The sequence below is a fragment of the Populus alba genome, chromosome 7 (assembly GCF_005239225.2).
Source record: "Populus alba chromosome 7, ASM523922v2, whole genome shotgun sequence".
Lineage (NCBI taxonomy): Eukaryota > Viridiplantae > Streptophyta > Magnoliopsida > Malpighiales > Salicaceae > Populus > Populus alba.
This window is the reverse complement of record NC_133290.1, coordinates 11,664,851-11,676,515: the sequence shown is the minus strand read 5'-3', so window position 1 is coordinate 11,676,515 and position 11,665 is coordinate 11,664,851. Positions and strand designations below refer to the sequence as shown.

Genomic DNA, 11,665 nt, shown 5'->3' with positions numbered 1-11,665 from the left:
TCTCTTGACATTTTATAATTTATAGATTTATTACTTAATTAATGGCTTTCATGGGTTTTAAGCCCAATAAAGAACAATCTTGTTCCCTAGAGACCTTTCTTTTTATCAGCCCATCCGATTAAATTTTTGTTTTCTAATCCACATTGAATTAAACCTAACATCAATCTTGAATTTTTGCTAAGAAGATATATTTTTTAATATTAAAACAAAAATATATTATATTTGTTAAATAATATTTATATAGTTTTATTTATTAAGGGTAGAATAGTATTTTCAGTTTAACCTGTATATATTTTATTTGCATTTAGGTTAAGACTATGCATTCATAATATACAGATTATTCAGAATTTTAACCGTCTTTTTGTGTTTAATCTTAATTCTTTTATCATGGTATCAGAGTTGGTTTTATGAAACGAAGCTTAATCTTGAACACAGCTTCGCGGATCTAGCTTCTATATTTGATATTTGCGTTCAGTTTCTGCAATTATTTTGATATTTCATCTTCCCTTTAATTTCTGCAATTTGGTAATTGCGTTTAGTTTTTGTAATTATTTTGGTATTTCTTCTTCCTTTTAGTTTCTACAATTTGGTATTTGCATTCAGTTTCTGCAATTATTTTGGTATTTTATCAAGAAGATATTTGTTTAGTTTATGCAATCTTTGTTCAGTTTCTGCAATTTGGTATTTTATTTTCTATTGTTTTTGCATTATGGTTCTCTGTGACTGTTGATTATGGCTACTAAAAGAAATGATTCGCTTCAATCTATGAGTGTGAGGTTGGATGGGAAGAACTATTCGTATTGAAGTTATGTAATGAGAAATTTTCTTAAGGGTAAGAAAATGTAGGGGTATGTTAGTGGAACTTATATAATACCTAAAAATAATGAGGGGGATGTTGTTTTGATAGATATATGAGAAACAAATAATGCAAAGATCTACTTGGATCAACAATTATGTTGAGCATTCGATAGGTACGCAGTTGGCGAAGTATGAGACATCAAAAGAGGTTTAGGATCATTTGCAAAGGTTATTCACACAATCAAATTTTACAAAACAGTATCAATTAGAGAATGACATACGAGCTATTCATCATAAGAATATGCGTATTCATGAGTTTTATTCTACTATGACAAATCTTTGGGATCAATTGGCTCTTATAGAATTGGTAGAATTAAAGGCATGTGGTGCCTATATTGAGCGTAGAGAGTAGTAACAATTGGTACAATTTTTAACAGCACTTTGTAGTGATTTCAAAGGACTTAGAGGTTCAATTCTGCATCATTCTCCATTGCCTTATGTTGACTCTATTGTTAATAAGTTATTGGCTGAAGCAATACGTCGTTAGTCTTATTCTGAAAAGGAAATTTTTTCTACTTTAAATCCTTCTATACTAGCAGTACCTTTTAAACCATTCTCTAATCATCAGAATAAGCCTTACATAAGGGTTGACTTCGATAAGTGCAGTTTTTGTAAGCAAAAAGGTCACTAGAAGGCTTAATGTCCTAAGTTGAGACAGTAGAATCAAGTTTGGAAGTCTGGCAGTCAGTCACAATCTAATACTTATATACCACCTTCGAGTTATAAACATCCACACCACAATACTGCATCAGTAGCTTCCCCAGGCTCAATTACCGATCCTAATACTTTAGCTAAGAAATTTTAGAAGTTTCTCTCCTTGTAGCCATAAGCAATGTCCGTTTTTTCTTCCATAGGTCAATTGCCTCATAGTTCCTCAAGTATGTCCCACTCTGAATGGGTCTTGTATTATGGTGCTTCCCATCATAAATCTCTAGATTCCTTATCTTTTACCTCTGTGTCCCATTTGTCCTTTATTCATGTTATGACTGCTAATGACACTTCATGCCCTTAGCAGGTGTTGGTTATGTTGTCACACTCACTTGTCTCTCTCTAATGTTTATCTTATTCCAAAACTCAAATTGAATCTTGTGTCTGTTGGTTAAATATGTGATTCTAGTGATTATTTAGTCATGGTTTTTGGTTCTTTTTATTGTATACAAGATCTGCAGTCTCAGAAGCTGATTGGGACAAGCTGTAGGGAGAATGAACTATATATTTTGGATGATTTAAAAGTGACAAATGCTACTACTGCCGCTGATTTGTCTTCCTTTCGTTTGAGTATTTCATCTTCTAATTTTTATTTATAACATTCCCATTTAGGTCATATTCGTCTTCTCGTTTGAGATTTTTGACATCCACAGGAGCTTTAGAAAATTTGAAAACTTGTGACATTTCTAATTGTAGTGGATGTAAATTGATAAAATTTTCCGCCTTACCTTCTAATAGAATTCAAACAAAAAACAAATCCTTTTTTCTGTAGGAAAAACAACGGGTTACTGCGATGTTTAATCTCATATAAGGCCATGGCCCTAAACAAGCTTAAATTTATGAAAACTGAAATCTTAAGCATCTGGATGGCCCGAATGAAGAATTGGCTATCACCTCAAAATCAGAAGAAAATAACAAACATACTTCTTGTTTGTAGAACTTTTTTTTTTCATAATGACTATGAATTTGGTTTGCATTATAAATAAATACAATTTATTTCCTGTTCGATATCGCGGGGTTCTTTTTTATGTTCAATTAGTACTCTTTTTTTAATGATTTAAACATAGAGTGAAAATATATTTATTTACTAAAAATTATGTGTTTTTTGTTTATGTATTTTCTTTATTTGACATAAACATGACTTTTCATCATTATTATGATTTTTTAATACAAATTAAAAGAAAATAGAATAGAAATTAGTAAGAATTCAAATAATTTAAATTTACGAGAAATTTGTTTTTCCTTTAGACAAACCCGTTTTTTTGTTATTCATTCATTTCTTTTAATTTTAATTAACAATTCTTTTTTATCATAAGTTTAGTTTATATATATATATAAAGATTTTATCATGAGAATGCGTGATTGGACTGTAGTTCCACTTTAAGAAAAGATTACTGGATACTTACTGCCTAATATTTCACCACGAAAAAAATTTCCAGTTAAAAAGTTGTATATATAGGCCTTTTTGACATGTCTTTGTAGTTAAAAAAAGTATAAGTAAAAATCAAAATGTTTGTGCATATATGTAATCAAATAAATCAAGAACTATGATATTAATAAATAATAACTAAAAATAAATTTAAAAAAAATCAAGAAACAAATATAGATTAATATATTTAATCTCACAAAACAAGACATTTAACCGATTATATTTGATAATTTTTATTAAAATATTTTTTTTATTTAGTCAAACAATAATAGAAATAGACACACATATTAAATTGATTGAATAAAATAAAAGAGAAAAAAATAATATGTAAGGCTACACATATTAGAAATATTATCCAGAAATAAATAATTTTTTATTTTAAAAATAAAGTTTATCTATACAAAATATTAAAAAAATTATAGATGAATCATAAAAACTTCTTTAGAAATTAAATGCATACAAAATAACTAAAAAAATAATTGTCATTTAAAAAAGTTCTCTAAACAAAATAAAATAGAGAAGGGGTATTAATCTAAATATAAATACAAAAAATAATTTTGAAAAAAAAACATATAAAAATATTAATTTTAAAAAATAAAAAAATATTTTTTTAAAAAAAAAATGTTAGGCGTTGCTGGGTTTGGCTAGCCCGTTTGACCCATTTCATTAGGGGCTTCGCGGATGGGTTAAGCATAGATCTTATTAAGATTATATCTGTTTTTCTCGTTAATTTCAATGTAAAAAACCCCTTAATATTAGCTCTTTTTATTAAAAAAAAAAAAAACAACTTGGCACAAATTTCAAATATTTTAGTGGCTGAAATTCATGCCAACATAAATTTTTTCTTTTTAAAACAGGATTCTAATGAATGCCTCACATCTCATATCTCTCCTACTAGGGTAAAAAAATAAAAAAAATAAAATTTGAGACCGAAATTGATTTTATTTTTTTAATTTGAAAACTAAAAAAACCCAATATCTATTATTTGTAAAGCCATCCATTCGCTACATGGTTTTACTTTGGTATCTTGTTTTTTAATAACACTATCTCCCAACAAATTGACAAATATATATATATATATATATAAAAAGGGTATTACAAACAGCCTGTCCGCATTGCGATGTGATGTGAGGAGATCCATAATGCATTTTGCACATTAAATCCTCAACGCATTTGAGTTTTTTTAGTTCATTAAAGACGTTAAGAGCTATACATGGCTTTGTGATTAGTGAGTGATTCAACTTAGTAAAGGTTTGGAGACCTCACATTCAATTGATATACGAATGGCATAGAGAAAGCAAATTAGAAATTTTCAACCAAAAAAAATTATAATGTCTCAATTATTCTTAATAAAACAATAATAATTCAAGTTAAATATATAATTATTTATAAAGTATTTGATAATATTAACATTAAAAATTCTTAGGTTATTCAAAAACTATGCATGATTGGATATATTTTTAAATATTATTTCAAGGCATGCATGGACCTAAAAGGATAAGCATGCATTTTTGGCTAAAATAAAAACGCCGAGACGTGCGAGCCTAAGAGGCTAGGCTCATGTTTACCCTCACACTCTGGTTTTATTTTTTTTTTTAAGTATGTGAATACATTGTCCATCTTATATAATTTTTTTAAAAAATAAAATGGACAACAAGTCATCTGATAAGGTTAATGACTTTTGTCAACTAGTTCAGTTTTTAATAACTTATTATAATTGAAAAGGTAGGATTCAACTGTTTAGACCTCTAAAATTTATTTTTATCTAAAAATATCTTAAAAATATTATGAAAACCTTAATAACATCATTTTCATCCTTAAAATACTATATGATTACCCTAAAAAATAAAATTGAATAAAAAACTTATGAATCCCGATTTATTTTTATTTTTACTTGTTTAAAGCACTAAACAACAACCATTGTCTCTAACTGTAATGAAACAATAAATTACCAAGCTTTTTAAGTATATTTTATAATTATATAAAAGGAAAATTATGATAATCATCTTATAGTTTAGTTGTTTTTATATTTATTATCATTATTTTAAAAAATTATAGTTTAAATGATTGATAAATATAAAATAAACTAAATTATAAAATAATTTAAGATGTAAACTGGAGCGTACAACAAAGTTCATAATGTAAATTATAATTTTTTTTAAATATAAAAAATAAGTATAAAAAAAACTAAACTATAAAAAAATTATAGTGATTTTCCCTTATATAAATCCAAAATAAATATCTAACAAGTTAATTGAAGACCCGACTAAGAACGGAGGAAGGAGGAAATAGCAAACAAGATTCTTTAACATTGTAGGTGATGAGATTTATATCATGATTTTATAAATTCTTATCTCACTTTCTTAATCAATGAATCTTACTTACAGGTTTTAATTCATAAAAAAAATCAATAATTGTAATTGTTGGCACTAAGATATCCAAACAAATTATTTTCAAGATACAAAATTTATCTTCTAATTTAAGAATATTAGCATAATATTCATATAGAATTCAAATATCATACAAATTTTTATTTATATGACGTGATTTGAAGTTCAAGTTGAGGGTAACCAAACCAAAAACAAAATTTATAAACCCTTGCCTCAAATTTTTTATTTTATTTTTTTTAATTTATGTAAGGTATCCAAACCAACTTATATGCATCTTAATTAATTTTTATGAGTTTTGATATTAACAAGCCGGTAAACCTCCGATAATTATCAATATTAACAACCACAAAACTTAAATTTAAAATCATAAAACTTTTACTACTAGTTAATGGTTAATGGTATTGGATTTTAATTAGACAAGTAAGGCTAGGATTTTCATTCTGATATACCTAAGATTACAACTTCAATCGCCAGGAACATGTATAGCTGATGTGAATTCGTACTTTCCATAACGTAATCCTTCTCCATCAACACGACACGATCTGTTGCGTAAGTAATGACTTAATCATGGCGATCCTTTCTTTTTATTTACGAGTGAAACAATATTATATATTAATAACCCATCAATTGACTTAGAAAACGAGAATCAGTAAACAATTTTATCATAATGTTTTTATGTGGTGGTAGACGGACATGTGTGTGTGTGTGCATGGACATATGAGACCTTGAGATCGATGAAATTAGAAGAAAAGGTCTTTGTTTATCAAGTCAATTAATAATAAGAAAGGAAATAACTATACTTCTTTTCTGATTAGACCAGAGTGACATCCATCCAAGAAGGACTAGCATATGAACTTGTTGAAACATGTATAATGATTTTATAATTTTAAAGATAAAAAATCCATAACAAATAGTTTGGTATACTTGCTGAAGCACATGGATTGTAAAAAACGATGCAGATTAAGTTATCGTAAAGGATTATATCAATTTTATTTAGATTTTAGTACTTGTCACTTGATATAAATAAATTGCTTGCAATTAATTAATTTTTTAGTATCCCAATAACATCATCTAAATTAATCACACTATTAATCAAGGTCTATGAGCCAAATAAACAAATTCAAGCCTACGCTCAAGATCTTTCCAGGGCTCAAACTGAGCTAGCATGCGTATATATTTTAAGTACAAAACCCCCTTTTCCTAGGTCCTCCTCCCTATCAAAAGCTTTAGTGTTCTATGAGCTTATTTTCAAGTGTTTAACTTCCCACTAAATAAGTTACAGGAAAATCTTATATTCTTTTAACATGGAATAAAAAATTTTGGGTTTCATAAAAATATGTCAATTAAATTATTATTTTTTTATATCATTTTATCATTTACTCATAATTTATTTTAATTATATTCATGTTTTATGTTAAAGAACTTTTCTCATAGTATAAATTTTTTTAACTTTGAACCTTTACTAGTACCAAATTTAACATAATATCTTTAACTAAATAATACTCACATAATTTTTTTCCTAAATATTTTTCTTTGGCTTTCACTATTAAATTAATTTTGATCTTAAGCAATTCCTATAAATTGCTTTAGAGAATTCAACATTTTATAAATTCTTAATGAAACAATCACATTTCTCACTCATATAAATGATCATATGTTAGAAGTATTTTGCTATACCATACTTGGTATCTAAATAAATAAAAACCACTAAGAGCACAACTCATCATTTACCAAGCTACAACTATCACCTTTTCCATCATATAAATATATATGAAATGATAATTTCTTAGTGCTATTTAGAATATTACATAACTATTTTTTTTCTTTTGAATCTAGATCTTGAGATCTCTAGTCAACTAATTAAGATTATTATCATTATATTCTTTCATTTTTAAAGGCTTTCGGCCTATTTCCCTTAATAAATTATATACAAGTTCTCTCAACAAACCTTCAGTTAGCAGATTTATAATATTTTTCTTTGACTTTATATAATCAATGGAAATAATAATATTCAATAAGAAGTGTTTAATAATATTATTTCTATAACATATATATATATATATATATATATATATATATATATATATCTAGACTTACATTGATTGAATATTACAACTTATACAAATTGCAAGCATTGATCTTGAGATCTCCAGTCTTAAAGCAACTTTAATGTTCATTTTCTAACAAGTATGTTAAAAAATCAGTATCAAACTTTTTTTTTTTTTCCTTCTACTCCTTCTTGGGTGAACTTAATTATCTTTCAATTTATGATGACTACTTAAGCTAGTTTCAATTTATTTTGTTCCCCTCTTGCTCCCAAAAGCTCTTGAAAATCATTTTAGTCCTTACATTTTAGATAACTTTTTCATATATATTGTTGCGAGATCTTGGCAAGCTAATTAGAATTGATAGAGATAAAACTAGAAAAAGAAGTTACCACCTAACTCTATATAACTAGAAAGAAAATCCTAACTAGTTTTTAGAGGTTCTAGGTAACAGACTGATTATATAATAGAAAAAGATAATAATTACCATAAAATATTCTTTCTAAAGCAAGCTGCTTTGCATTTGTTTTTAATGAAAAAATGCATCTATTATGCTTATATGCTTATAATTTATCTAAACTATGTGTGTGTTTATGGTAGAAGACTACTAAAACCTAATATAATGATTTAAGACATGAACCTAGCAATAAAACTTAACCTTAATTGTTGAAATACGAGCAATGGATCTAAGAGGATAGTAATGTTAATTATGCTTTGGTCTATTTTATTTAATGATATTAAAAAAAAAAAACTTGAAGGCCGCCACACACACATACTCACTTTGATTGTGTTGTTCCAGCCTAAATTCACTCATAAAAAAAGAGGTTTATGATCTAAACTAGAAAAACAACTAAACAAATATCCACACAAATTAAACATTAAGATTTAATAAACAATAAATATAGCCATATAAATTATACTTACAAACCAAAGTCCAAAATAATATATACGAAACTTGTATTACACATTTCAACCCACATATCCATATTCACACACACACACATATAATAAAATAATAATAATAATAATAAAAAGAATTAACAATTTTGTCTTTGAATCTACAATGAAATTTTCGCAAAAAAATGGATTGCCTCTCATCTGTATGCGACGCAAATCCCATCACAGTATCTAGTTATGGAAATTCCATGGCCAATTAGGTCCTATCCCAGAAGCTACAAGGAATATTCAAGATCTACTCTGCTGGGCAATTTGAAGATTTCTTGGCACTCGGTCTCGTAACAAAAACAACATTTTAATCAAGAGTTGCACCTCAAATTCATCAACGTCAAAATCCAAAGTAATTTATCTCTCTGTAGTGGCTTGTGCTGCAAATTGAAACGCTTTGCTCTGTTCTTGACTGCCAAGAAAACTGCTTGTCGTGAACGTTAGTCAATTCATCTTGATAAAAATTAAGTCCATATTGTTGACTTTTGAGATTTTATAATTTTCTATCTTGAACAAATTAATGGTCTTTTTCTCCGATGACAAGATATGCAAACAAAAATAATAACTAACAAAGACAGAGTAAAGTAATCTAGATGGGAACAAGTAAAATGGAATTAATCTTAAGACACCTTTTTTTTATATAATGAAACAATCAGCTTTGAAATCTGAAACTCTTAATTTAAAATAAAATCTTAATTTATTTTTTACTTGAAACACCTAAAAAATATCCTTAGATAATGTTAAATCAATTTATAACCTCTGAAAACACAAAAAACCATCCAAAAATCCATAATCAACCTGAAACAAAAAAACTTCTTAAACGAATATATGTTTTTTTAGACGCTTTTAATATATATAAAAAAACATTAATTTTTAACTCCTATTATTATATAAAAATATTTAACACAAAGATTGTTATTTTAATAATAGTAATCATTTCTAATAAAAACCCTCTCTACATTGGAATTCAACAATCCTCTCTCTCTCCACCACCAAAAAAGATTGAAAAAAAAACTTTTGGTATCAAATTGAATTTTTAAATATTAGAGGGACCGGTTACCGAAACGTTAAAAAAATAGAGGATTAAAATGAACTTTTTTTAAAAAATTCAAAGCCACCCCTTATTTTACCTTCATTTTCACTTAAGTTTTTTATCTTTCAGTTTAACCCTTCCTCTCAAAAAAATATATAATTGGATATTAATTTGGGTTCAAAGTGACTTAATTTTACAAGATATAAATTCAAGGAGCAAATTAAGAGCTTTTTTAAAATTCACTATTAAATTCCACATTGATATACGAGAGTATAAGCAATAAAATAACTACGGTAAAACCAATATCTCTTTTATATAATAATAACATAACTTGATAACTCTCTGCCAAGATTGAGGACGTCATACAATACGTTGTACATAAAACAAACAAGCTAGCTAGCGATGAATTCAACCCATTTTGTCTTTGCTTTTGTCAAAAATAAAATAAAATAGACGATGTATTCTTCTATCTACAAGGAAAAAAAAAGCATCCACAATTAGTCAGTCAATTTGCTAGCCTAAGTATAAACACGCGACCTCTGAGTCCATTCCACTGCTAAACTCATCACTTCATTTTTTTCAGTATGGAAAGCTGGTTCCTTATCCTTGTCTCCATTTCCATCTCTCTCTTCTTGAAAATTATCTTCAACAACTTCTTAACCACGAAGAAACTACCTCCAGGTCCCCTATCCTTTCCTTTCATCGGCCACTTACTATGGCTCCGCATGTCCGCCTTCAAGATAGAGCCAATCCTTCGATCCCTCCATGCCAAGTTTGGCCCCATGGTTACCCTCCGTATTGGCACTCGCCCTGCTATCTTCATTGCAGATCGCACCCTTGCTCATGAGGCTTTAATACATGGCGGCGCAGTTTTTGCGGATCGCCCACCAGCTGTTGCTACGAGAAAAATTTTAAGTAGTAATCAGCATAATATTAGTTCTTCCTTTTACGGTCCAACATGGCGACTTCTGCGGCGTAACCTCACAGCGGAAATCCTCCACCTATCGCGTGTGAAATCTTACACTCATGCACGCAACTGGGTTCTGCAAATCCTGCAGAATCGCTTCGAATCGCAAGCGAAAGCCGGTCGTCCTATTTGTGTAATGGAACATTTTCAATATGCCATGTTTTGTCTACTAGTCCTGATGTGTTTTGGAGACAAGCTTGATGAAAATCAGATAAAAAAAATTATGGAAGTTCAGCGACAAATGATAGTGAATGTTAGTAAGTTCAACATACTCAATTTCTGGCCAGGAGTGACAAAGATCGTGTTGCGCAACCGTTGGAGGGAGTTGTTTTCCCATCGAAAATGCCAAGAAGACGTCTTGATTCCATTGATAAGAGCAAGAAAGAAGGTCAAGGAAGAGAGGGTAAAAAAAAGTAAAGAGGACAAGAAAGACTATGAAGATGAGTATGTTTTGTGCTATGTTGACACCATACTGGCTTTGGAGCTTCCGGAAGAGAAAAGAAAGCTCACCGAAGAGGAAATGGTCAGTCTGTGCTCAGAGTTTCTCAACGCAGGAACAGATAGTACTTCGACAGCGTTGCAATGGATCATGGCAAATCTAGTTAAGCACCCGCAAATCCAAGAGAAGCTATTGATGGAGATTAAAGGGGTTGTGCAAGATGGTGAAGAGAATATAAAAGAAGAGGACTTGCAAAAGATGCCATATCTAAAAGCAACAATTCTAGAAGGGTTAAGGAGGCACCCGCCAGCCCATTTCGTGCTGCCACATGCGGTGACTGAAGATGCAGTGCTGGGTAAATATGTGGTACCAAAAGATGGAACTATAAATTTTATGGTGGCTGAGATGGGGTGGGATCCGGAGGTGTGGGAGGATCCTATGGCATTCAAGCCTGAAAGGTTTCTGAATAGCGGAGGGGAAACATTTGATATAACAGGAAGTAGAGAGATAAAGATGATGCCATTCGGGGCTGGGAGGAGAATATGTCCTGCTTATGGTCTAGCAATACTCCATCTGGAGTACTTTGTAGCTAATTTGATTTGGAGATTTGAGTGGAAAGCTGTGGATGGAGATGATGTTGATTTGACTGAGAAAGAAGAATTCACAGTAGTGATGAAAAATCCATTGCAGGCTCAAATATGCCCACGGTTGAAATAAATGATCAGGTTTATTATTATTATTATTATTATTATAAAAGATGAGCTTGATTTTGTTTAGTTGGACGATAGCTCTTCATGTAAGATGTAACTCTACTGGTTTATCAAGTCGGATGCTCCTATGTTTGTGTGATA

General features: G+C 29.2%; 1 protein-coding gene across 1 annotated transcript; it reads left to right on the top strand.

Annotated features, from left to right (window-relative positions):
- Positions 1 to 9,889: 9,889 nt before the first annotated feature.
- Positions 9,890 to 11,665, top strand: LOC118043550 (cytochrome P450 89A2). The gene has a single exon (XM_035051565.2). It carries the CDS (start codon positions 9,993 to 9,995, stop codon positions 11,529 to 11,531), a length of 1,539 nt encoding a protein of 512 aa, XP_034907456.1. The 5' UTR covers positions 9,890 to 9,992; the 3' UTR covers positions 11,532 to 11,665.

Bases quoted from the DNA above. Each gene is read 5' to 3' on its own strand.
- LOC118043550 (XM_035051565.2), top strand. From the start codon at position 9,993: ATGGAAAGCTGGTTCCTTATCCTTGTCTCCATTTCCATCTCTCTCTTC.